Consider the following 27,557-nt stretch of genomic DNA (forward strand, 5'->3'; position numbering starts at 1 on the left):
CACAACTTATAAAGTATGGGGCAAAGAAAAAAATATTGCTGGAATATGACAGATTTTTTTAAAGTTCAGTGTTGAAACTCCTTAAAGGAAAGAAAAGGAGACATATTACTTTTCTACTTCTATTTTCTGTATGTGGCTTTGAGGTAAAAGAGCACTAAGGTTCCTATGAAGCTATTTAAAGGTTCCCTCTGCCCTTCCACATGCGCAACAATCCTAGGGAATTCCTGAGCTGTTTACCTCCCAAATTCGTAATCATAACTCTGGGCATGTCTATACAGCTTTCTAATGCAGTTTCAAAATCCACAGCATTTTTAAAATAAAATGACACAGTTGCATTCTTTAAATTCCAGCCGTGAAATCATCACTTAAAAAAATGAAATAAGCTAGCTGGAGTATATAATAAGTCAAATAAAATTCTCTCCTTTCAGAGGTGTTTTATTTGATCTGTTGAAGACATGCCTATGACTGTTTCTAAAAGCCCTTAGGAGGAGCCTCTTAAGGCATGCTACGGTTTGGTATTTTGTTCCAAGGTTGTCAGGTTCTTAAACTGCCCTGCAGGGTATGACTTCCTCATGAAAACCCCCCAAATGGGCACAACAGGCCCAGAGAAAAACCTCATTTATAATCCAGTGAATTTTAGTCACACCAAAATAATAAGCTAACCTGTCCCAACATGCCACTTCTCTTTTTCTTCCCTGCAAAACTAAATTCCCTTCTTTATAGAATGGTTAGATTTGAGGATCAAGTTAAAATCTACCATATTTCAAGTTAAACTCTGAGGGTTCTGCACAGCTATGGCATGAGTTTAAATTCATATTGGCATTCATTTTTCTGTATTTTCCTATATGTATCCTAAATAAGCTTCCTGGATCATAATATTTAGGGAGAAATTAAGAAAGTTTTATATTCTACTGTGAAGTTCCAATAAATTCTCAGGTGATCAGGGTTTGTCTCTTAGTTCAATGTCATATAGCCTCTACATGATGCAAGCACATGGACAAAAAGGATTTCAAATATAAAACCCTTAGCTCTGTGTCATAAATAAATTTGGGTAAAAACGCAAGCCTTCCACTGAGTCATCTCGGCAAAGATGGCCCATCTTCTCTGCAAGCAGCAACCTAAAAAAAAAAAGGAAAAAAACACAATTATCTGTCCATGCAGAAACACAAACACACATAATGTTGAAATGAAGGGCAAGGATCTTACTTACCTTTCTTTGGCCAGGAGGACAGACATTCCCACAAGCTTAGCAAACTCTTCTGATGTTAGGGATCCCTTTTCTGAAACCTAACAGAAACACAGCAGAAAAAAATGTGATTAATTTAGGAAATCTAGGTACTAACCGTAAGCAGAATGTATACCAGTATATGCAGAATATAATTTATTGAATTTTCTACTAAAATCCAAAGAATATTCACTATAGAAGTAAATCTTAATGCTTAATCCTACAAAAGTTGAAGAACCCAGAACAGATATACTAGAGGCTAATATATCAAGACGAAGCCCTCTATAATGCAACAAAGGCACTGTACTAAATAAAGCCTATGAACTATTTGATAGTCTGAAAAGGAACATATAACAAATTCTAATTGAGTGTATATTACATGCTCCAGTAAAGGAACTTATATATAAGTTTAGTTTAAAATATGTGGTAAAAATATCCAGTCTTGGGGTTTTTGTCTAGTTAAAAATGAGAACTATAATAAATGTGTTATTCAAATTATACTCACATAGCTCACCATAGAGGCTATGAAGACAGTACTATTTCAAGTATCCTAATGAGAAATACTGGCAGTTTGGCCAGTAAAATCCATCTAAATTACAGTTGCTTTTCACATTTTTTGAAGCAATTATTTCACAAAACAACTTGTGTTTTATGATACTGTTTAAGTACGTGTTACTGAAAGAAAAAGTTCAACTATGTTTAATATTCTGATTAACAAAGTTAGAAAGCTGCTCTCAACACTGAGCTTCAATAGACAAGAAAGCACCTCACTAAATTCTAATTTTCCTTACTTATAAGATGTTAAGAGTGTCAAAAAGTTTCAAAAAGCTCTCAATGTATGACTGGTTAATACTGATTCATTGTTAATGATAAGCCATTTTTAATTGGGTCTGCGAATGTTACTTTTTAGTAAAGTTAAATGCAAAAGGAAATCCTGTTTCTCAAGTTGCTAAGCATTTGGGTCTTGGTGGCAAGCTCTAAAGACTGGAGGAAACCGGCTTCACATACTGTCTCCAGGGCTGAGGCCACCATTTCCTCTTCCTTGTGGGACTGAAGCTCGATCACCATGACGCCACTGTCAAAAACTCGGAGCCTGAAAACCACAGATGCAAGAACAAAGCAGGAATCATCTAGGGTATTCAGCTGCTAAGGAGGAGCACATCTTTGTTACTTTCTTTGATGCCCAGGAATGAAGGCAAGATTAACACAAAACAACATTTAAAACCTATCCAACACAAGCAACTATGGCATAACTAAAAAGCTTATGAATAAACAGATAATAAAATTATGAACTAGAATCTATATCCTAAATAAAATGTCTGGCTACCTTTTTTGTAACCTGAGGATAAAGAAAATAAAATTCACAGCTGAATATCTCCAGACACTAACACAAAATGTCCAAGAGAAGAGGGGCTAGTTATTCTGATCTCATAGGAGGAGCCACATTCTTTTTCCTTCCCCTAAATGGACAAGAGTCTACCTTCTAGCCCTGTTAGAACATGCCCGGCCCTGATAAAGATGAAAGCCAGGATAACAGAAGATGCGTGCGGGGCCAGGTGAATTCTACTCACAGATAATATAATTTCAAGAGGGCAACACTTTGGCTCAGCACTCGGGATGGTAACCTTGGCTGGGTTTTCCTATCCACCCTGTGCAGAATCGTGGTTACAGGTGGCAAACTGCCTGCAGAAATTCCTTTACCTGAGAGGTAATTTCAGTGCTTCCAGCATCTTGCAGGCATTCACTAAATCTTCTGGTGAGAGCAGCTAATGGGGAAAAAAATCCAGTTTACACTGCAAATTAATAAAGTAATGCTATATAATTATAATGATCACTAAAACAGAAGAGGAAATCAAAAAATGACCACTTATCAAGGATGTCAGGTGACTTAATCATTGCAAGGCAAAGCAGATTAACTACGTTTTCATTCAAGTACTTAACTATTAACTAAGTATTCATTAAAGTAATGCTATCTCCCCAAAAATATAATGCAAGCCACATACATAATTTTAAATTTTATAGTAGCCACATTTAAAAACTAAAAAGAAACAGGTTAAAATTTTTAACACGTATATTTTATTTACCCAATAGATTGAACGTAGTACCAATTCAACATATAATCTATATAAAAAATTATTAATGAGATATTTAACATTTCCTTATTTTGTACTAAGTCTTGTAAATCTGGTGTGTATTTTACACTTACAACACATCTCGATTTGGATTAACTACATTTCAAGTTCACATTCATCACATGTAGGGAGGTATTAATAGCTAATGGCTACCCTTTTAGACAGTGCAACTTTAACAAATCAGCACAGTACAGTGGTGGTAAGTACAGCTTTGAGTCCAACAGGATGGCTCCAGAGCCAGCCCAGCCTGGGTCCAAATCCCTGTCAAACCACTGTCTTTGGGTATGGACCTTGTCAAATTATTTCATCTTTCTAAGCCTCAATTTCATAATCCCCAAATTATCCCCTACATGAGAACAGTAAAAGTAGCTATATCACTGAGTTAGTGGCAAGATAAATAAGGTAACATGTGCAGAGTGCCCAGCAGATAGTAAGCACTAACTGACGGCAGTAATAATCACTATTCAAATAAAAACATAGAGCAGAGGCTTAACTCCTGGGACTGGGGTGAGTCATTCGCATGGAGGTGACTGCTAACACCACAAGACTTTGATTGCTGGGGCACAAAGAATACCTGGACAGAACCTTGGAGGCCAAGGATATCTGGATGTGAAGGGGCAACGAGAGCTGAAGAATAGCCACTGCTGATACATAACCAAAGGGGCAGAGCAGTGTCCCCTCTGCGTTACCTACCAGGCAATCTGTATCCAACCAAGTTAACTTAAGAGTTAGCTAATGCAGAGAAAGGGCTTCCTGGACAACCTTACTCATCACAAGACAGAGACAATTAGAGCTGAAAGGTATCACTCAGTCCAAAGCCTTATTTTAAAGGTAAGAAAACTGAGTCCCTAAACAGCGCTATTCATAATAGCCAAGATATGGAATCAACCCAAGTACCCATCTACAGGTAAAGGGATAAAGAAAATGTGGCATATACACACAATGGAATACTATTCAGCCATAAAACAGAATGAAATCCTGTCATTTGCAGCAACATGGACAAACCTGGAGGATATTAAGTGAAATAAGCCAGACAAAGACAAATATCACATGATCTTACTCATATGTGGAATCTAAAAAAGTTGATGTCATAGAAGAGAGTAGAACAATGGTTACTAGAGATGGGGAGGGTAGGAGGGAGGAAGGGATGGAGAGAGGTTGGTCAGTGTGTACAAAGTTAGAGTTAGGTGGGAAGAGTAAGTTCTAGTGCTCTATTACACAGTAGGGAGACTATAGACGATAACAATGCAGTGTATATTTCAAGAGTGTCAGAAGAGAGGATTTTGAATGTTATCACCACAAAGAAATGATAAGTGTTTAAAGTGATGGATAACCTAATTACCCGATTTAATCATTATACAGTGTATATCTGCATTGAAATATCACACAGTGCCCCATAAAAATGTACAATTATTATGTGTAATTATAAATAAAAATAAAATTTTAAAAAGAAAAAAACTGAGTCCCAGAGAGGATAAGTAAGCTTCTCAAGGTCACACAGCAAGTCAGGAATAGAATCTACCCTCCTAGATCCCAGAGCAGTATTCTTTTCATTGCACCACACTGCTTCTCAAAATAGCTTTGATATTCACAACCCTTCCTCAAATTGTATTCATTGTAGGGGAATTTGTATTATATCAAGAAAGTCTATGTTTAGTTAAAAGAATATCTAAATATTCTATTCTTACTTCCATTCCTCGAGCTCGGTTTACTAAACAGTACACCTCCGTCAGTGACATTATTCCCCCTCGTTCCTGTTAAAATACGAAAAATTTTAAAAGTATTATGTTATCATTAGCACTAGTTAGCATTTCTTTTTTTTTTTTTTTGAGACAGAGTCTCACTGTGTTGCCCTGGCTAGAGTGCCGTGGTGTCAGCCTAGCTCACAGCAACCTCAAACTCCTGGGCTCAAGCGATCCTCCTGCCTCAGCCTCCCGAGTAGCTGGGACTACAGGCATGCGCCACCATGCCCGGCTAATTTTTTGTATATATTTTTAGTTGTCCAATTAATTTCTTTCTATTTTTAGTAGAGACGGGGTCTCACTCTTGCTCAGGCTGGTTTCGAACTCCTGAGCTCAAACAATCCGCCCGCCTCGGCCTCCCAGAGAGCTTGGATTACAGGCGTGAGCCACCGCGCCTGGCCCATTTCTTAACATAAATCATAATCAAAGGGAAATCAGAAATCAGAAAATTTCTTAAGAAGCTTTGAAAAACTATATTTATACACAGGAGAACCTATTCATATACCATGAAGCACTTCAAATTCAGTATTTGGACTTTAATGTCATTATTACTATTTTAACATTTATTTAAATGAAAAGAGGGTAGAGACCCTCTTTTCCATGTTTCAAAATACCATGTTTCAAAAAGTACCTTTAAATGTTTTAAGTTATTCCAGCTAATAAATGAAGAAAGCATAGAATTAAATAAGAATATCACCATTTTGCAACCCCTAATGAAGTAACAGTTCTAGGTAATGATTGTCAGTGGCTGCTAATATCACATACACACAGAAGAAAGACAATCAGACTTTATGCACCTCCTGATGGATGTGCACAATGCCCTCTGTAAAATATTCTTGTCAGCAAAAAAAACTAATGGCCCTTTATTTATAACTACTAGTTTATAGGAAATACATAGGATAGGGAAGCACACTTTATGGGATAAACGATTTGTTTCTCCAATAAATACATTGTGTGGTGGAAGGTAAGAGAGAGAGGGGAAATAGAAACCCGTGGAATTAAAAAAAAACCAAACTTGAGAGAAAAGTTGACTAACTGCAATGTATCCTGATTTAAGCAGACGGACTGTACGAGAAAATGTAAACACTAACTAGGTATTTAATGAGGCTAAGGAATTATTTTTAATTTTTTAGATGTGTAATGGGATTATAGTTGTGTTTAAAGGAGTCTTTATCATTGTAGTTATATACTGAAATATTTACAGATAAAGTGATGTGATGGCTAGGGTTTGCTTTAAAATAATTTTGAGTGGAGGTTGGTTTACAGATGAAGCTGGATGATGGGCACATGGGGATTCATTATGCTATTCTATTTTGGCATAAATTTCTGATTGCATGAATACTATGAGACTACAAGATGAATCTGTATTATGGAATCATTAACAGTATTATATAGTAAAGACTAGATATATGGAAATTTATACAGAGAAACATATATTTCCTTTTGAAAGTAAGAAAAGCTTCACATCAAATAGATTTAGAAAGTTATACATGTCTAAGATGAAAAGTGAAACAATTTAGAAGATTACAAAGAATCCTAAGTATACTGAACTAATTTAATATTTCTGAAAGACAAAAATAACATGTCAGTTGACAATAACCACATCATGAAAGGAGTTATGTTCTTGTTAACATTTCTGATGACAGAATAATTTAACACAGTTTTAAAAGAACACTTAGGTTTGGTTTTTACCTCTAATGGCACCTGCAATATTCCAGCCAGCTGTTTGGCCAGCTGCATGTGGTACTGTGTGCCCGAGCCATAGGTTTCCCTGGTAACTGGGTTAGCTATTCCCATGCTCAGCAAGTAGGATTTAAACCTGATGGTCTATAACGAGAGGAGAAAATGCACAAAAAGACATGCAGAATTAGTCTCCCCACCCCAATAACTGAAATCCTTCCACCATAAATTCAATCCCAGTCAATTATTTCTATGTATACTCTTTTCTTCAACTGTGTTTCTAAGCTGTGAACTATAAGGGAACAGATTTCTAGTAGTTCCCTGCATAAATCTAATTGTTCTCCTTCCTTCTTCTATCCAGGTCTCTCATACTCCATTCACTTCACATGGCTGGTGGGAGAGGAGACTTAGATAACAACTATGCTGTATTTAATGCTAACCAAATGATACAACTGAAAACTTAGGAAGGAAAATGGCTATTACCAGACTGCAGACAAATTTCATGAAACAGGCATCAAACTTAAGGATATGTATAAAACAGCCATTCCTTACACATCTCAGTATCTCTGTTTTCTACACTCCAAAAAAAGGCATGGAAATAACCCTTAATCCCAACAAAATTTTTATGGCTGACTTTTTCTTTAGCGCATTCACATACCCCCTAAAGTCCTAAAAGAAATAAAACACTACATTAAGAAAGCAAATTGGTAAATCACAAAAACCTCATTGCATTATTTGTGTAATCTAGTTTCTAATGCCTTAGAAAAGCAACCTATTTACCTCATCTTCTGTGATGTCACCTTGTTTGTCTTTAATTTTATTAGCAATTGATTTTGATAACTCCACCATTTCCTTAGCCTGTCAAATGAAAAGTAAAGACTGAAAACAAATAGTTCCCAAAGTGTCTGCTAATAAAATATATTTTCGAAACAGTATCATAATCGGTATGAATTTAATAGATGTAAATGATATATACCTTGATCATTAGCTTGCTGAGGTCTTCAAAGGCCTGGAATGAAAAATGAGTTTTTGTTGGAATCTGTCTAAAGAATTTAAAATATTTCAAAGCAATGAAGCACCTTCTATTTTTCCCTATGATAAAAATTTATGAAATTTTCTTACAAATACTAATTTATTAATAAAATATTTATATAAGTAATCAATCTACCTTATTCTAAAATTTCAGTTTAGCTAAGAAGCCATAAAGTTTCCAAAACAAACTGCAAAAAAAAACACAACTTCAGGTTTTCAAAGAGAAAATTATCATTGATTAAACAATCAAAAGGTGACACAACTAATAGTTCAGAAAATTTTATTTACTGTTATTTCACACAAGTAAGAAAATCTGTCACTGGTTTTTCCTAAAATCATTTCCTGATAGGAAATCAAGAATCAAAGGTACTGCAAAGCTTTCCTGGTTAAAAATGGCAATACGCAGCTGCAGGAATACTTCTTTAGGCACAATAATTTTGGCTTATATTAAAGCAGATGTGATTTAACTGAAACAGTAAGCCTCAGCCTCTGGATATTAAACACATTATACCTGTAGCTTCAGATGTGGTGGCTATCACAAAAGAAAAACTTTCAAATACCACCAAAACGAATCTAAATAAAATCCATCAATTGTTTAATTTGCTACAGCAAGTATCCACTTCAAAGGCCCTTGCAAACTTAATCAGACATATTTCTAATAAATTATTTCAAGTTACTGAAAATATACTGCCAGTGCAGAATATCTTATCTAGTTAATGTGCACAGATGTTATTTTTAAAAACCAAATAAGCAACTTGTCATAAACTGAAAAATCAGTCTGCACAGTGTTCTGATATATAGTGGTGGCTCTGATCTGCTTATGACCATCTGCAGGAAAGTATTCCCCACCTGCAAAGGATTTTGCCAGAAGAATAGTGTGTTGTGAATTGGTATGGCCCACTCACTGAGGCTATTACTGAAAACAAAGGGGAATGTGCACACACCTAACAGGAATTTCCTCAGATAAACAAAAGGCTTAAACATTGGCTTCTTATCAGCAAGAGCCAGCAGATGCAGGAAACCCTTTGTGAGAAACTCTGGGCACCATCTCTGAAACTAAGTCAATTCTAACATTTAAATGAAGGGCAAATCACACACCAACCTAGTTTTCAAAAATAAAACACATGAACATTTTACTTTGGATATATAAAATATTAATAGATTTCTTTTACCTGTGTAAAGAAAACTAATAAGACAACACTTATTAAAATTTTACGTGGTAAATAATTTTATTCATTGTATTATATTTTTGCAGAAAAAATGCTAAAATAATAAAGTCCACATAGAATACATAAATTAGCCCTTATTGCTTATAAATAGGCAATAAAAATATAGCAAATATTTTAGTACCTCGAAAGAATTGTCTATAAAATATTTTAAGTAATTATAAAACACAAATAAAAGCTTCCTTACTTTTATTTCTATTATTATTCTAAAATTTGGAATTAGCCAACTATCAAAAACCGGGTGGAAAAACTACCTACAATAAAAATTAAAGCAAAATAGATGCATATACCCATTCTATTATTTTATCTGTCAGTTTATAGAACCTTCTATCCCTCCACCACACCCATAGTCAAATTGCCACTACAATTTTGAGAAAAATGGCATCTGTTTTAAAACCATAAGGTACCTTCTTAAGGTGAGTTACAGCATTATTACTTAGTGACTTTCAGTCATTACTTTGGTTATTAGTTTCGGTGATTATTAATATATTCTTGAATTTTCTGTTTCAGTGACTCCTGATTCTGTGCCTTTGCATATTGCATTCCCCCTACCTGGATCCCTCTTATCCCTGCTGGTTATCTGCTAGCACCTGCTCATCTTTCAGGCTTTGACTTCCACATTCCTGCTGCTAACAAGCCTTCCCATCATGATGCCAACAGAAGTTAGAGGCCATGTTGTATGTCATGCTGCAGCCTGTACTTTCTCTTCACCAGGAAATTCTCCCATGGTAGACAATGCCTCTTTGCCTAACTATGTCTGGTGCCTCAACACAGTATCCACAGCCTCTGATGTAGGGCCTGGCACAGAGTAGAGAGAATGATTTCCTGAGGAATAAATCAATGATCTGCGTGATAGAACACAATGCTTGGGTAGAATCCTCTGAGCTATGGGACTCAATGAAAATTAGGCAGAAATAGAATAACTTATTTCATAAATTAAGAAAAACATTGTTTTATTTTTTTTTTTTTTTGAGACAGAGTCTCACTTTGTTGCCCGGGCTAGAGTGCCATGGCCCTAGCTCACAGCAACCTCAAACTCCTGGGCTCAGGTGATCCTACTGCCTCAGCCTCCCGAGTAGCTGGGACTATAGGCATGCGCCACCATGCCCGGCTAATTTTTTCTATATATTTTTAGCTGTCCAATTAATTTCTTTCTATTTTTGGTAGAGACGGGGTCTCGCTCTTGCTCAGGCTGGTCTCAAACCCCTGAGCTCAAACAATCCGCCCGCCTCGGCCTCCCAGAGTGCTAGGATTACAGGCGTGAGCCACCGCGCCCGGCCAAGAAAAACATTATTTTGAATATAACACTAAGTTATTATGGCAGCAATCAAAAAAAGGAATACAAATAATGCAAAATTAGTTCACTGCTCCATGCCATCTCTGAAAGTGGCAAAACAAAGACGATGACAATGGGCGTTGCTGAAAAAGGACAGAAACAGCATCTTCTGGGTGGCGACCCTGCATATTGTCAGCACCTGCAAACTACCTGCAAACCAGGAGACCTGTGTTCTCATCTGCCTGGTTCCAAATATAGTCATTTGTTCTGAGACAAATACCTTCTCTGGATAATAAGAACCCTTCTAATGCTAAAATGGTGGAATTTTATGGGAATAGAGGACTCTGAGGAGATGGTGACTGTGGCAGCATAGTTTCTGAATTTCTCAAAATCACAACATAAAAACGAAGGATTCAGAGGAGATAGTGACTGTGGAATTTACCTTACAAGCTATCATAAAAAACTAAAGAACTACTTTATAGCATCATTTCATAAAAATTCAAGACCATTTTTATATAAACATGGAAAAACCAATGATATGGTTAGATGTATTAACTAATTACAGAATTTAATGCATAACTAGTTTTCTTAACTAGAGTTCTTTCCCTGTCACTTGAATTTTCTCATATATGATGAGCCCTTGGAAACACTGTAATGTACATGCTCAGGGTTGTCTCCTTGTGGAAGTGGTGGGCTGACTGGTTTGAGCCATTCTTACCGTGTCTGGTGCCCAAGTGGTCATAAGCATAAAACTGTGGTGTCTGGCCAGGGACAGAGGCCACAGAACACCATTTTTCTCTCAACTAGCTTAGCCAAACTTCCAAAATAATGATACAGAGGACCTTGAGCTCATTAGGAATATCCTCCGATCAATTCCATCTAGACTTTAAAATTTACACACAACATTCTGATGTTTTCTAACAAAAAACAAATTTGTGTTTTTTATTTCTTTTTAGAAAAAACTTTTAAAACGTGTTTCAGTTAAACTCTGCCAACCCAAGGTAGATTTGTTAAAGGGAATAAGAGGCTATGTAGCTTCAGGAAAACTATTAATAAATATACTCCAAATTATACAACGAAATTAGTCACAGATGTATCCAAATGAATAGACGCAAATGGCTGAAAAAGATGGTGAACCAGAACTTGTTTAAGAGTTACCTCAGAAATGTTTTTGTCAGTTTCTTTTCTTTTTTCTTCCAGTTTCCTTTCAATACCCACGATTCCTACAGCCCTTATTCTTCCTGGCTAGAAAAAAAGTAGAAAATAAAACACACAAAATAGGAAGGAAACAAAATCTTTTGTAACTCACTCCATTGTGTTTTCAATGGCGGGAAAGGACTCACAAAGAACCAAAGAAAAACGGCATACAATTACATCTAGCTTCCTTTGAAAACATTTGTTTGGTTTTTGCTATATGTAATGATCTTCAAATCATTAAAGAAAAACCAAATATATAATAAATGGCATATTTATTTTGCATTTTAGATGTAAATTAAATTTTCTGGGTTTTTTTGTTCTTTGGCAAGGTATTATGCATCACATACTTAATAGGGCCTCAAATTTACAGAAAATCATAGTTAAAAATTCTGGTACTTAACAGTTATTATCCAAGTTACTTTCACGCATTTAAGTGCCTCTATACTTGGTGATTAATTTAGACTAGCCTGGAAAATATCACCTAGCTGTACTGTTTATTTTCTCAAATGCCACACTAATTATGAAGAACAGAATGCAATGAGTAAAATCTAACTTCTACCACCTTTGAAATTGCTCTGGTAAGTAGTCATTTATATTACTAAGTGTCTACCATCTTCAAAGCACTAAATTAGGTGCTGTGAAAATAAATTTTTTATCAGAATACCATTACAGTATTTTGTTTTTGACAAGTTCTATAATCACAATCTTTTTCTTACTGAAGATGTAAGTACAGAGTTGAAAATATGGATGAGCAAACAGTTTAAAAAATACCTGGGATCCTCTATGTGTTTGCAATGACTGGGAAACTGGCACATTCTCCCATCTTCTCTGTGTCATTTCCTCTGATAAACGCCTGTAAAACTGTTATGCAAATATACACATTTTAAACGAGTCACTCAGGTTGTGGCATCCTCACACAAATCATTACTTAACATTTCTTTAGTTTAAAGGTCTGTTTGGTCATTTGCAACAAGCCTAGAATTCTCAGAGACATCAAAGGAAATCAGAGGAAGTTCTTTTCTTGGATCAACTTCAGAAAGCACAAAGGAAAAAAAAAAAAAGAAGGAACTGACCTTCTATAGAAAGTGGACTATTCTCAACAAAGAGATGAGTGACAATGAAATAAACAGACTTGCTTTAAACAATCCTGTATATGTGGATTGTTTTCAATCTACAGTGAAACAAACAGTACCAGGAAAAACATACCACTATTTTCCATGAAGGAAGTAGAGAATAATTTGTCTAGTTAAAATCTGAAGCCAAAATGTAGGGCCAAAACATGCCCATGCCCATAAAAAAGCAAATATATTTTTCAACTACAGTGAGAATGACTCAGTCAGTCACTCATATTTGTTTAGTGACTACTGTGTGAAAAACACTGGGTGAGGTACTATAGAAAACAAAACATATATAATTTATTATATTGATGGGGAGAATAAAAACACACTTCTATTAAGAATAGATGTATAGCAACTTATTAATCAGAACATATAAAATATTATTAATATATTACACTGAAGAATAAGTACTTTAGTGACTAGAATTATATGGAGTTAAGATAAACTGCTTGATTTAAGTTCACCAAACTTTCAGATACTGAGGTAGTTTAACATTTCACGGCATTTATACTCTGTCCCTTTCATCTAACAATACCATTGAAAATTTTACTTGTAGCCAAATATTTAATAGCATGATTTAGCATATTTCCAATCTCTGCTCCCTCTCTGTGACCACATCCTGCTTTCCAATCCCACTGAACCTAAACTTTATATTCTCCATTTTCTGAAAAGTCTTAAGATATAATAAAAATTTTATTGTAAAAACATGGTGAAACCTGGTATATTGTATAATAATGCCTTCCATTGTATTAACAAATCACAAGAAAAATACGCACACACCCCTTTCTAGCACAATTTTATTCATGTAGAAACTTACCTCAATCTGGCCATGTTCTTTGAAGGAGAGTTTGATGTAGGAGTTCCTACTACTCTGGAATGGGCCAGGTTCTTTGTTGGGAGGAGCTGTGTGAAGATGAACCACTATTTTGGCACTGAAGAAAGAGCAAATATAATGTATTTAATTGCCTTAAAAAATCACTAATTCTATTTTTGTAATTTTTAATATATCTCAAATCACTCTTAAAAAATTCATACAGAAACAAAGAATACCCTGAAAAGCATCCTTTTTTAAAGTTTGTATTAATTCACTATTAATGAAGCTTTTAAAAATAGCTCTTAAGCTATGAACCAAAAAGTATGAAGTTACTAACTCTATAGATTAAATTAAAATGTTGTTTAGAAAATATGTGCCAAATAAATTTGCAAAATTCTGAGTAGTTTATGATGAGGGTTTTCATTCTACAATCATCCCCAAAGGTTATAAGGGGACCTATATTACTGCCAAAGCATACTACCTAACTCAATTTGAAAACAAAATGTGAAAACTTATCTGTAAAACTGGCCAGCTGATATTTTATTAAAACTCCATCCAAAACTAACATTTTACAGCGTCATTTGTTGGAAAATGCCACTCAATCAACAGTATGATGTAGAAAGATACCCAATAACAAAAACAATTCTCAAATACTGCTGCTCTAGGAACACAAACTACCATTATCTTTATGACTATGATTATCTTCTATGCTATTAAAAATATCACTATATTTGTTCAGCTTTGTAAGTCTGTTTTCCTCTTTTTATCTAACCTGCTCAATAAGCACTCTTCTATAAAGATTAGGGAAACTAAAAACTCATAGTCAAAATATCCTGGACACCTATCTTAGAGCTTTTTCTCTATGATCACATTATAGGTACACATCTGTTACTCAATTTTACTTTTCTGTGTGCCCATATGGTTGCCTACATACCACTATAAAACTGAAAAACCTGGTGTTGGGCCTCCTCTACTTAATGAATCCTCTGGTTAGTGACCTGGGGCCACCCTTGTGAGCACTCTTCTATTCCCTTGTGGTGAACATCTTTAAGTGAAGTGAACAAATAACCTGCATGAGCAGAGTCATAGCACTGTCTGAAATAAACTTTTAAGTAGAGCAACAAAACTGTAACAGTTATGATAGGGTGGCTGAGCAAAAGCATTTCACAATCTTTGAAACTAAAAAACCTCAACCCTACTATTAGATTCTGTCAAAGGACACCCAATGAAAAGCTAAGAGACTATGATACAAATAAAGTTTAAAAATTCCAAAGTAAGCATAAGAAATTAATGCCATATTTTTCATATATTCTTTTATTGAGTCATTCACTATATTTCATCAAATTTAAAATCTATGAAATGAAAGATGTTGAGTTCACAGACATTAAAAGGTCAAAAAATACACATTTTTAAATCAACGCAATATGATAACTCTTTGAGGGGCTGGGAACTAAAGAGAATATTGGAGAAACGTTAACTTGGCATATTACTGAATTCGTCCTCACTGGAAATGTTTAAAAAATAAGACCACTAATATGAAGGCAAATATTTTAAATATTTTTGTTACAGAGTTCAGGTTTCCTTGGAACACAACAGAGGAGAATGCAAATGATCTGGAACAACCTTAAAGTTTACTTTCCAGAACTTGGTAAGCGGGAGAAAAATGACAAGGGGGAAAATATACATTATAGGAGCAATCCACTCTTAAAAATCTATGGCTTATTAATCTATTCAAAATTTGTTAGTTTCTCTTATGTCAAATAAGCAATATTTTATGGTAGCTATAACATTTTGATTAAGGCATACATTGCATGTCCAGTGAAGTTCAACATTGTTTAACCTTTGTTGAACTCTCTAATTATGCTAAACCTAAAGATGAGCCTACACAAGAAAAAAAAATTCCATGCCAAAAATATTTGTTCATAAGTCTCCTCAATTACATGTACTTAAAATATAATGCCAAGTTTTTGGTACATTTGAGTAAACAGGAATATTTGAACTTATACCTTTACACCAGGGTGGCCACATCTCCTGGTTTGCCTGGGACAGTCCCATTTATGCTCATTACCCTGTTCTAATTGTTCATTGTACCTCCTATTCTTCTTACAAATGTCCCATTATGCACAATAACTATTATACTATTTAATCCTGATATCTGAACAAGTTGAACTTAAGAAACAAACTTAATGACCAGCTAGAAACAGGAGCAAAGTCAGTTATTTTTCTCAGATGGGTTATTTCTGATTCTAAGTATGAAATGACAGGTATACAGACATGAAAACAAAGTGTCTGTGGAAATATATACAATGATAGCTGGGCCGCAGTTCTTTATTATGTGCCATGTACAATGATACAAGGATATTATAGCAAACCTTTATACTTTATTCATGCTTTAAGAATGACTTTATACATCAATAAGTCTGAGGTAGGACCACACCTTAGCGGACCTTCTGACCAAAACAGCAGGACAGGAAATATTTTTTGTGAATAAAGACTGTATGATATAGACCTCACCTCTTTCCAATTCCAGCTGCCTGTTCTTCAATCAACACGATTTGGGAAAGAGGAATGGCCATGCAGCACTCCTAGGAGGAAATGAATAGAAAACAAGATCCATAACACTTGTCAGAAATCCTTGTTTTATAGCTTTAGAGTGTCATATACCCTAATAATGAAAATAATGAAAAATGATATTATTTTATTCCTTTAATGAACTTAAGAAAAGATTAAATAAAAACAATATGCTGGTGGCATTTTGCTATATAGAAGAACATAAGAGGTTTAAAAGCAGCTGTAACTACCTTTGTTTTTATATTAGGTGCATGTTCTAAGAGAAATATTTGTATGAAAACTTTTTACATGTAATATTTTCTTATATGGAAAGCAAAAAATTAAACCTTCATCAAAACAATTTTAAGGAATATAGGTGATTTTTCATCTTCTTCATAATTTTCCATATTTCATCCATAAACACAAATAAAATTAGTTTTGAATAGAAAATATTGAAGTAGTTTCCCTTTATTAGCACATTTAATTTTAAAAACTATTATACATGAACAGCATGTAATAGGTCTAAGGATTTCTCCAAATTGGTCTTTTTATATGATAATCAAAAATGATACTAAGATTAATTAATCAACATATAGTTTAAGTTTAATAACCAACACACCCACCCCATCCTTCCCCAAAAGATTTCTTTCCTGAATATACATTACTTTTAAAAGAATTAGACAACATTAACAGGCATACATTATCAACAGTGGCAATATCAGACTTAGGGGACAAAAATTAGTTCCTGGGGAGCAAAAAGGTCAGATACTGCAATGGTTAACATACCTTCAAGGGCCACAGTATAGTATATATTAATAGTTTATTTGTGGTATTAAAATTTCATGAAGGGGGAGCAATTAGGGAAATAAAAACATAGATGAGATAGCTATCTAACCAGCAACACTGAAATTAATGTATATATACTTGTTAGTAGAAGCTCTTCAGAATAAAGATATCAGCTCTATATACATAAAACTTTCTCTTCCTAAAAGAATTGGGGGGGAGGGACTTCTCTTCTTGCTGACTTAGAAGCAGTAATACCTAGCAATATCTCAATAACTGGGTAAAAGTACGCACTTCATGGCAGACCTATCCCCCTGATTCTCAACAACAACATGGGAGAAGCAGTAGTTTTAAGGACATAGGAGCCCTTTTTAAAGACCTCTCATAACTGATGAGAGAATTATTCCTCTGTACACATGTGACATTCAGGTATGGAGTAGGATTTGACTGGCATTTGCAAAACAGGAGTCTCCATGATTCCCCATCCAGTAACTACACAGACTTTTCTGGAGCTGAATAAGGGACAACACCCTAACTCCTATCTCTGCACTCCATTCAGAGAAATCGTATGGGACACACTTTCTGATATTTTGAAAAGGAAAATTTATTACATCCACTTATGGTTTTGCCAAAAAAGAAAAAAGAATGAAAAATTTCAGTGATTTAAAATCTACATCAGAACCAGGCACAGTGGCCCACACCTATAGTTCCAGCTACTCAGGAGGCTTAGGCAGGAGGATCACTTGAGCCCAGGAGTTCAAGGATATATCGCCCTATTATTGTATCTATGGATAGCCACTGCACTCCAGCCTAGGCAACATAGTGAGACTCTGTCTGTATAAGTAAATAAACAAACAAACCTACAACAGATGCAAAAAACTGTATCTTACATGATTTTTATGATCTCTCCAAATCAGTCGATGTGTACTAAGAAGAAGTGTCCCAGCATCGAATTTTATCTAAAAAGATAAGATCATCATAAAATATTAACAACATGTCACTCAATGTGTTCCAGATTTTCATCCTCATGAATTTTACAATACTAAGCCAATCATATAAGTAGACATTTTACTTTTAGAACAGGCTTATCACCAATCAAAGAGAAGCAATGCTACATACTTCATAAGCTATATATATAGCCTTGATAGAATTAGGAAAAAAGTGCAAACAACCGAGATGTGTAACAATAGAGGAGTGCTAAAATAAAGTATAATAAATTCATAGTATACAATCCATGCAGAGGTCAGAAAGAATGATGAGGTAGAACTGTATAGACTATTACAGAAGTCTAAGACATCAAATTAGTAGAAAAAAGAGCAATTTAGAGCATATCATACATGCTGTGTGTGTATATGTGTGCATATACACACATGAATAGTAGAAAAAGGTCTAAAAGGAACACACACTTATCTGTTAACAATTATTATCTCAGAGAAAGTGTGAGAGAATGGGTAGAAGGGAAGCAAAGAGCCTGTTTTTAACTCTACACTTCACTAGAGCATGAATTCATGTATAATACTCATATAACTTTTTTTAATAAGAAGAATATCCAGAAATAGACACAAACACATACAAAAATAAATATGCATGAAGACTCAATCAATGGCCCTGGGACAACTGCGTTGCCAGGTAGGAAAAAAAAAAACCACAAAGTTGGATTTATACCTAACATATTGCACCAAAATGAATCTAGATGGATCAAATATTTGAGTAAAAAAAAGAAAAAGGAAAAAATTATAAAAGCACTAGAAAAAATCATGAGAGAATTTTTTTAAATGATCTCAGAATGGAGAAGGCCTTTCTAAGAAGGCATTACACCCATTAGTGTTAGAGGAAAACACTGATAAATTCAACTCCACACATCATATACAAATTTTTCATGGCAAAACCCACCAAGGTCAAAGACAAAAGATAGATGGCAGACGGAGAAAAATAAATGCAACTTACATCAGCAATAAAGGGCTAATTTCCTTAATATATAAAGCACTCTCACAAATCAGTGAGAAAACAGCCTATAATCCACTAGAGAAATGGACAAAGACTATGCACAGAAAGCTCACAGAAAAGGAACTACAGTTGATTCAAACACGTTAATAGATGTCTGACCTCCCTAACAGTAAGAGAAAACCAATTAAGAGAACATTAAGATACCCCTTTTCATCTACAAGATTGGCAGAGGTCCAAAAGTTTGATAACATTGTGCTGGTGAGGCTGGGAAAACAGGCATTCTTATCCATTGTTGAAGGGACAAATTCTGTAGAGGGCTATTTGTTAATATCTATCAAAATTACAAATACACACATCCTTTGAACCAAGGGTACTTGGCACTTCCAGGAATTTATCCCAAAGATAAATTCACACATGCAAGATGATATAGTACTGGGTTATTCATTGCTGTTTGTAAAAGCTAAAGACAGGAACCAATTCAAATGTCCATCAACAGCGAAATGTACACCCATGCCCTGGATTACTGGGCAGTCATTAAAAAGAGTATGGAGAATCTTTATGTATTTATACTGTATTTGATAAACTCTGAGATACCAGTGATTTCCTGATTTCAAAATTGTTAAAATGTGGGGAGGAAAAAAGTATGCTTAGAATTGATGAAATATGGTATATTCTCCAGATACATTATTAGCTGAAAAAAGCAGGTTCAGAACAGTATGCAGAGCATATTACAAATTTATATTTTAAAAAGGAAAAAACAATATATTTCACACAAATACCTACATATGACACAGATACATAGCTTTCTCACTAGTGGCCTCTGAGGAAGAACTGGATGATGAAGAGGCAAGCATGGGAAGATTTTATACTCCATTATGGACTGTATGTTAGTGTCCCCCCTTAAATTCATATGTTGAAGCCTAGACCTCCAATGTGATGGCATTTGGAGATGGGGCTTTTGGGAGGTGATCAGGTTTAGATGAGGTAGTGAGGTGGGGTCCTCATGATGGGATTAGTATCCTCATAAGAAGAGGAAGAGGCATGAAGGCTTTCCCTCCATTAGCACGCACTGAGAAAAGACCATGTGAGCACACAGAGAAATGGCAGCCATCTGCAAGCCAGGAAGAGGCCCCTCACCAAGAACCAAATCTGCAGCTTTGATCTTGGACTTCCCAGCCTCCAAGACTATGAGAAATAAATGCCTGTTTTTTAAGCTGTCCAGGCTAGAGCATTTGTCCTAACGGCTGAGCTAAGATATACTCTTTGGGGTTTGGGAACTGTATCACCTATTCAAACTATAAATTTAAGAATGTTTTTTAAAACTACAATACAGTCACAAAAAAATGCCAGCTAGGTCTTCAGAACCAAATCTTTTAACTCTCATGATTTGTTATGATGTCCTGAAAATTACATAAATAAGCAAACTTTAGAGTTGGAATCCAAGAGATTAATGAATTAAACCCCTTCATTTCTGTTAAAAGCATGAAATATATCAGAAGTTTCTATTAACTCTAATTACCAGAGAGTAGAATTTGCAGTAAGTAGGACTTGCTTGTATCCTTTCCAGGAATATTCAGTTATTTTAAAAGTTACAAGACTGGTCCCATTTACAACACAAACTCTAAGGAAAGCAATTGAGTGAGGGTCCAGTTTATTAAAAATAATAATGAAATTCTTTTGAGTTTAAAATAATGTGGTTAAAAATGTTTGTCAAGTAAATAACCAACTGGAGTATTATTATATATCATTCTTAAATAAAAATAATCATAAAGTATGTGTGCAGTTGACAATACAAGAGGCTCATGATATTAATATACAGTAGGAAAAATCGAAGTTTCAAAACAGTATATATAGCATAATTACGCACACCAAGACTATGTCAAAGGTAATTGTTTAGGGGGAGTAGGATTCCTGATTATTTCAAGTTTCTTCTTTTGGCTTATCCATATTTAACAACTTTATTATCTAATAAAATAAGAAGAAATTTGTCACAAGCATATATAACTTCATGTAATTCTGAAATGTATATATTATTTTTTGTTAAAGCAAGTACACACAGGAACATGTGTCAAACAAATCTTTGTTTAATAAATAACCAACACACTTTTAGACATATATTTTTAAAAAGTGTTTTCTAAGAGTAAGGTCTGACTGTATTATTAATATTTTAATATTATTAAGTATTAAATACTGATATGGTTTATCAACTTTAAGGATAAGAGGCCCAAAGAACCATTTAGTCTAAGTACACTTTGTGAAAGACTGTTCTACTAAGACGCTTCAACACATCAGAGAAGAGACCCTGTGAGTTCCATGTTTTCCTCTGAATCAGAAGCAAAACGTAGGTACTCATAGCACTTGATACAGTCTGGCTTCAAATGTTTTGGTTAATCTCATTTATGCAAAACCAAATAACTGAGTTTAAGATATTTTTTAAATCTCTTTTTTGCCAGTGAGTAAACTTCCCTTTTCCAAAAGCAAATACTTTATTAACTTGAGAGTACATGATGCTGTTTTAGAACATGATAGTTCCAATTAAGAAACTTTGCATTTTCTCTTATTGAAATCCAAGCATATGGATGTTAATTTAAAGCTCAGGCCAGAATATGTTCCATAGCTACATCAATTAACAATGTGCAAATGTAAAATGTTGCTACTCTAAGTGAAGAAATTGGGTAATAGTTTCCTTCAGGGATTTCAACGGATTATGATCTAAAGCTGATAAACAAGTTTAGGCTGGTTTGCTTCTACTACTCAGAGCTAGAATAATTTTAACTACTTAAAAGTTGATCTAAGGCACTCACTGAAAAGCTCTCACCATGTTTTTTTATTTACATTTTTTTCTGTTGTAAAAGTAATACATGTTCATTGTTAAAAATCTGGAAAATATTTAAAGAAAAGTCTGAAAAAGAAAATGAAATCACTCATAATCACAGCAGCAAGAGTGTGTGTTTCTATATACACACATACATGCATAATCTTTAAACAAAATATTTATAGTTTTATAACTATAAACAGTTATAAAATATAGTTAGCAGCCTATCTTTAGCAATTCCTCATGCTAATTAGGGCATGCCATAATTTATTAATAATTACCAATTTCTATGGTGGACATTCAGATTACTTCCAATTTTCCCCTATACATAATAATATTAGATATAATATATAAGAATGCTGAGATAAGCATTCTTATACGCAATATCTTTATGCACCTCTGATTATTTCCCAGGGGTAAATTCCTAAAAGTGAAATAGTTAGCTGGAAGAGAATAAGCATTTTCTAAATCTTCTGGTATATGGTGCCAACTCGACACTTTACACATTACTAACCTTCTTACATTATTTTTTAAGTTAGCTGAAGCTATGGAAGCGTCTGTGAATTCAAACAAATGACCTGTCTACCTTACTTAAGAAAACAACACATTATCCCGTCATCATGGGGCCATGAAAACCGTGCCTGTATAAACAAGCAAACATTCATTTATTCATGAGAGGCACTTGGGCACTGGAAAGAGCACAGTCCATTGATCTGGTTTGGATTTCTAGCTCCACCATTACTGGTTGTGCGACCTTGGACAGCTCACAGTTTTCTTAATGTTCAACGGTGGGTCTCAGTTTTCTTATCCTCAGGAGGATTAGCTATATTTAGCATTTCATCAAGAGTGGCACTGGTGACCACTATATTTGAAGTGCTGAGCACCAGCAACAAAGCACAGGCTTTGGGAGTCCGCGCGATGGAGATTTAAATACTATCTCCCTCTGTGGATCTTAGGCAAGTCACTGTATCTCTGAGCATTATTTTCTCATTCAGTAAAATACCTCACATTTCTGTTGAGAGGATTAAATGAGATCATATATACAGCTCCTGGCACACAGTAGGCATTTTAATTATTCGGGTTTTTTCAAATGTGTCTCACATCCACAACAACCCAGAAGATACAAGGACGAGTAAGGCACACTCTCCACCCTCCAGGAGCATCTAACTGGTCTAGAAGACAGCCATGTGCACGCTTGCCTGGGGAACCTGTGGAGGCTGCTATGAAGGCTGATCAGTCTGGACTGCAGTCCCCAGATTGAGCATGCCAGTGAGGGATTCTGAATGGGAGACTAACTCAATCAGGTCTGGAGGCTGACGTGCAGCCTCCTAGAGTCTCCAGCACCACACGAACTCTGGAAGCCACCTAGCAGATGGAGGAAGCCAGGACACAGCACCTTCCCCCAGGAATCAGTCTGGCCTCACTCAGTCCAGGAACCAAGTAGCTGCAGACAGCTCAGCGAGCTGGGAATTTTGTAGGACCTGCCCTGGGCACAGTGGTGAGGAGGAGCTCTTAGAGCTCCACTCCAATTTCAAGCTTTTAGGAAACTTAAGAATTTTTGACTAGATCAAAGGGGCTAATTTTTTCCCATGATTTTTTTCTTAAGCCTCTGACATCTATATACTTGTCTGATAAAACAAGCAGCAAAAGTTTTAAAGGAAAAAGTAGAATTTGTTGGTTAATGGTTGTGATTTTACATTGTTTTAAATACATCATAGCTGGCTCCATAGCTTAGGGGTTAAAGCACTGGTCTATATCATAGCTATGTTGTCTGCCAGCAAAGGTGTTCCTAATCTATATGTTGGAGTTCCATGGAACAATAGAGTGCCATGCTCTGCAAAAGCATGACTTCCAGGGAGCAGTATTGGTGGAATCTTTGAGGACAGATCTGTCATTGTTGATGTTTAGTTCCTCTCAGAGTGGGGGCAAAATCAAACCAGCTGAGGGAGGGGAGGTCAACTAAACTTCCCATTTAAAACAGTTCCAAAGATATAAACTTCATAAGAAAGAAAAAAAAATTAGTTTGTTGCACCAATCAAAAGATGCAAGACCCAGCCTGGGCAACAGAGAGATATCCTGGATCTACAAAAAAAATTAAAAAATTAACTGGGTGTGGTGGCACATGCCTGTAGTCCCAGCTACTTCGGAGGCTGAGGCAGGAGGATGGCTTGAGCCCAGGAGTTTGAGGCTGCAGTGAGCAATGATGACACCATTGCACTCTAGCCTGGGCGACAGAGCAAGAACTTGTCTCAAAAAAAAAAAGATTCAAGACCCAATTTGAGATCAAGGTAATAAAAGTGTTAAGGCATTCAATGAAGTAAGTTCAAGCAAATTATTTAAGGAAACACCTTGATTCAATAATAGAGGCATGGGAAATGCCCCCAAGAGAGTCAGGGGACCCGATCCAATGCCACCTGTGCCTCCAGGTAGCTGTAAGCACGGACCAGGAAATGTATACAGAGGGAAGTTCCTTAACAAAACGGCAAGGAAGCAGAGGTAATAAGTAAAAACTTCTGGAAACTAAAAATGCTTGTGGGTAAATGAGTTTTAAATTTTTTCTAATTCCAGTTTACCCATTTCAATCCAAGATGGATATTTTGTACTTTCACCAAGTATCCACAAAACGTTTACATTTCATACTTCTCAATTTGCAAACCCATCTCCTAAGATTTGTGCTTGTCTTACAAGGCGTGGCCTACTGTAACACATCACTTTACAAAACACGCTCAAAACTCCTTTTTAAAGAAATTACCAAAAAAAGAAACAACCAAAAAACCCCCAGAGAATAAGGCAAGGACATTCCAATGAGGAAGACACAGCTACCTCTTTCGGAAATCCTTTCAAAGCAATCTCATCTCTTATCCCAGAGCAGCCAGACAATCCCTCCGACTCCCATAAGGTCAGGCCAAAGCTACCGCAGGGTCAGGGAACGCAGAAACACAGCTCGTTCCCAACAAAAAGGCGGAACTGGGCTGTCCCAGTGATTGCGCCTGAGAGCCAGTGTCATTAAAGGTTCTGAAACCACGCCAAAAAACTCAGCTGTCCTTATCGCCACCCCGCCGCCTGCAGACGGACAGCAAGCCTTCTCCCAGGCGCACCCCGGCTGTGTCCCCTTCAGAATTTCGGGGTGCGGAGGGAAGTGGCCCCAATCCGCGCCTGCTGGGAACCGCTCCAAAGTTGGGCACGTCGCGGTAGGCTCAGCGGGCGCGGACGGCGCGGGGGAGACGCCCGGGCGCCCCAGGCCACTGGCGACCGGCCGGCGGGGAGGGGACCGAGCGCGACGCTCGGCACACAGAGGCCGGCCCCGGAGCTGAGGGCCCAAAGCGAGGCCGGGCCGAGCCGGGACACGCGCCCACCAGAGCCCCTTCCGCTTCCGCCAGCCCCTCGGGAGGGCCGGCCGGGGGGCGGGGTGCTGCCCTACCTTCTCCTCGCCGTCGTAGATGCGCACCCCGCGCTGCTGGATCACCAGGGTCTCGTTGATTTCCAGGAGGCCGCTGGTCCACACGAAGCGGTCCATGGCCGCCGCCAGGCCGGCCTCCACCGCTCACCCGCTCCCTCGCGCCGGCGTTCCCGGGCCGCGAGCCGCGCGCCGCGCGCCGGGCAGCCTGCGGCGCCCCCTGGCGGCGGGCGGGGCGGAGGCCGGCCGGGAGGGAGGAAAGGAGCGGAGAGCGCTCGGGAGGGCCCGGAGCGTTGGCCCTGCCGAGGTGAGCCCGGGTGGAGGCGTTCATGGAGCGCCCCCGGGCGTTCCGTCCGCGCACGGCCTTTTGGAACCCTTGATTGGCAGGCGGTGCACCCCATCCTAAACCAAAGTTTAGAAGGGACGTGAAGGGAACCCACAGCAAAGCTTGGATTTCGTTACTGTGCATAATGCCTGCATATTTGTGGCAGTTTTCTTGTCACTGCCCAACATGTTGCCATGCTCATGAAAGGCAATAAACTTTATGATAATAACCTTTTTTTCAAATGAATATTTATGGTACAAATTGTTTTTATAGAGCTATAGGCAGTACGTTAAGTACTACGTTGTGCTACTCTTTTTCCCCCTTAAGATTATTTTTATTTAGCTAGGCGCGGTGGCATGTGCCTCTAATCCCAGCTACTCAGGAGGCTGAGGCGGGAGGATCGCTTGAGACCAGGAGTTGGGGGGCCAGCCTAGGCAACATAAAGACTTCCCCATCCCCCCGAACCTGTCTCCAAAAACAAAATTATTTAAACATTTATAATGTTAATATAGGCCTCATGAATTTACTTTAGAAAATGTTTCAATATGTAAATCTTCCATAGTTTAGCTGTTTGTTGGTCCGCGCGAACCTGTCCATGGCCACTGCTCACACCAGCCAGGCCACCAACACTGGCCCTTTCATTGTATTTATATATTTTGCCTTATAAATGCAGCACTTATATTTGTCCTTCTACAACTGACATATATATATATTTTTAGGATTATTTTCTTAGCGTGTTTTCCCAAAATAGAATTACTGTTTTAAAGGGTAGTAACACATTTTAGAAAGGCAACCAGATATTGGTGACTGACTTAACCAGGATGCAGGGTCACCAGAAAATTGGTCTTTCCCCAGGCCAGGTAGCCCCGGTTAAATAGTCGTTATCATTTTTGTTAATTTTTGCTGCTTGACAGTTATTTTAATTTTGTTTCTTTTTTTCTCACTACTGTTTTCTCACTGCGATATTTCTCTATAACTTTTAATCAAAAGAAAATCATTATCCTAAAGAATGGCTAACAATGTATGAAAGTTGGACAGCCTCCATTTAAGAGCATAGGAATATTACTTTAGACCAAATTAACACAGGTCATAAGAAGAGATCCAGGGAGACTAAGATATAGCCGCCACTGAGTCAGCAAGACACCAGGAGGGTGTGGTGTCCTGGAAGCCAAGTGAAGAAAGTGTATCAGGGAGGAGAAAAGGAAAATATCTCTTGATATGTCAAGTGCTATCGGGAGCAAGAATTGATTGCTGTTTTTAACCACGTGGAGTTATTGGTGACCTTAACAACAGTGGGCCCAGTGGAATTCAGGAATAGAAAATCTTATTGGAGTGGTTCCAAAAGAGAAAAGGAAGAGAGGAATTGTAGACGAGGAGTATAGACAACTCTTTGAGGAATTTTGCTGCAAAGAAGAACAAAGAATTGGTTGGTAATAGGAAGGAGAAGTGGGGTAAAGAGGAAGTTTGATTTGTTTGTTTTTAAGGTGAAAGAAATAACAGTATGTTTGAGTGCTGATGGCAATGATTGAGGGCAGAAAATTGATGTATGAGAGAAGGGAGACTTGTGCCAGCAATGTCCTTGAATAAGGGAGAGGGAACTCACAAAAGAGCGTCAGAAATGTTTCTTAATGGTGGAGGAAGAAGGAGTATGAGAGTGCAGGTGTGCAGAGGTGGGTAGATACTGTGCTGGGAACCTGCAAAGATTCTGGGTTGTTTCAGTTACTCAGAGGAGGAAGCAAGGCTGAGAGAGAGGAGGTACGGATGCAGTAGGGAAGGTAAGATTGCCTGGCCCACTGGAGGTTCCCTGACATGCATGTAAAGTGAAACCGGGGTGGGGTTTCTCCAGCCCACTCAGCAGCAGGGAGCACGGAAGAGGCAGATTTAATCAGGCATCATTAGGCATTGCCAAGGGATGGATTGAGAGCAGGGAGAGGGAAGTGCGTAAGCAGGCCTGGTGCTAGACTCCTCTTCCTTTCTGAGAGACCTGTTCTTTCTGCCAGGCACCTGTAAGATTTTCACCTCATCCTTGAGGTTCAGACATTTCACCGGGTGCAAGAGGTGCGTATTCTTTTTTGATGTTCTGCCTGTGGGTTGGTGAAGCTTTTTATTTTGAAGATTCAAGGTTTTTTTTCCCTTCAGAAAAGTGTTCCTCTATCATGTATTTGATTATTCTGGTCTCTTTTTGCCCCTTGAGACCTTATTATTTGTTGATTAATAAGCCCAGCAGTCTGTTTCCCGTGCTTTTACCTTTTCCCTCATGATGCTCATTTCTGTATATTTTTAGACTGAATTTTGTTT

The 27,557-nt window shown here is 37.0% G+C and overlaps 1 protein-coding gene across 1 annotated transcript; it reads right to left on the reverse strand.

The window, feature by feature from the left end:
* Positions 1-716: 716 nt before the first annotated feature.
* Positions 717-25,089, reverse strand: VPS36 (vacuolar protein sorting 36 homolog (S. cerevisiae)). Its single transcript, XM_012649119.1, has 14 exons — positions 24,959-25,089; positions 17,666-17,734; positions 15,957-16,027; positions 13,446-13,560; positions 12,282-12,371; positions 11,472-11,558; positions 7,756-7,788; positions 7,560-7,637; positions 6,792-6,926; positions 5,046-5,111; positions 2,927-2,991; positions 2,234-2,318; positions 1,211-1,287; positions 717-1,118 (listed from the first exon to the last, which is right to left on the reverse strand). Exons 1-14 carry the CDS (start codon positions 25,052-25,054, stop codon positions 1,025-1,027), a joined length of 1,161 nt encoding a protein of 386 aa, XP_012504573.1. The 5' UTR covers positions 25,055-25,089; the 3' UTR covers positions 717-1,024.
* Positions 25,090-27,557: the final 2,468 nt, after the last annotated feature.

The sequence above is a fragment of the Propithecus coquereli genome, unplaced genomic scaffold (assembly GCF_000956105.1).
Source record: "Propithecus coquereli isolate 6110/MARCELLA unplaced genomic scaffold, Pcoq_1.0 Scaffold11, whole genome shotgun sequence".
Taxonomy (NCBI): domain Eukaryota; kingdom Metazoa; phylum Chordata; class Mammalia; order Primates; family Indriidae; genus Propithecus; species Propithecus coquereli.

Coding starts and splice junctions, on each gene's coding strand:
- VPS36 (XM_012649119.1), bottom strand. CDS start 25,054: ATGGACCGCTTCGTGTGGACCAGCGGCCTCCTGGAAATCAACGAGACC. Junction 5,112..6,791: donor TATTGCAGGTGCCATTAGAG/GTAAAAACCAAA, acceptor GTATTTTAACAG/GAACGAGGGGGAATAATGTC. Junction 1,288..2,233: donor TGGCCTCAGCCCTGGAGACA/GTATGTGAAGCC, acceptor TGTTTCTGTTAG/GTTTCAGAAAAGGGATCCCT.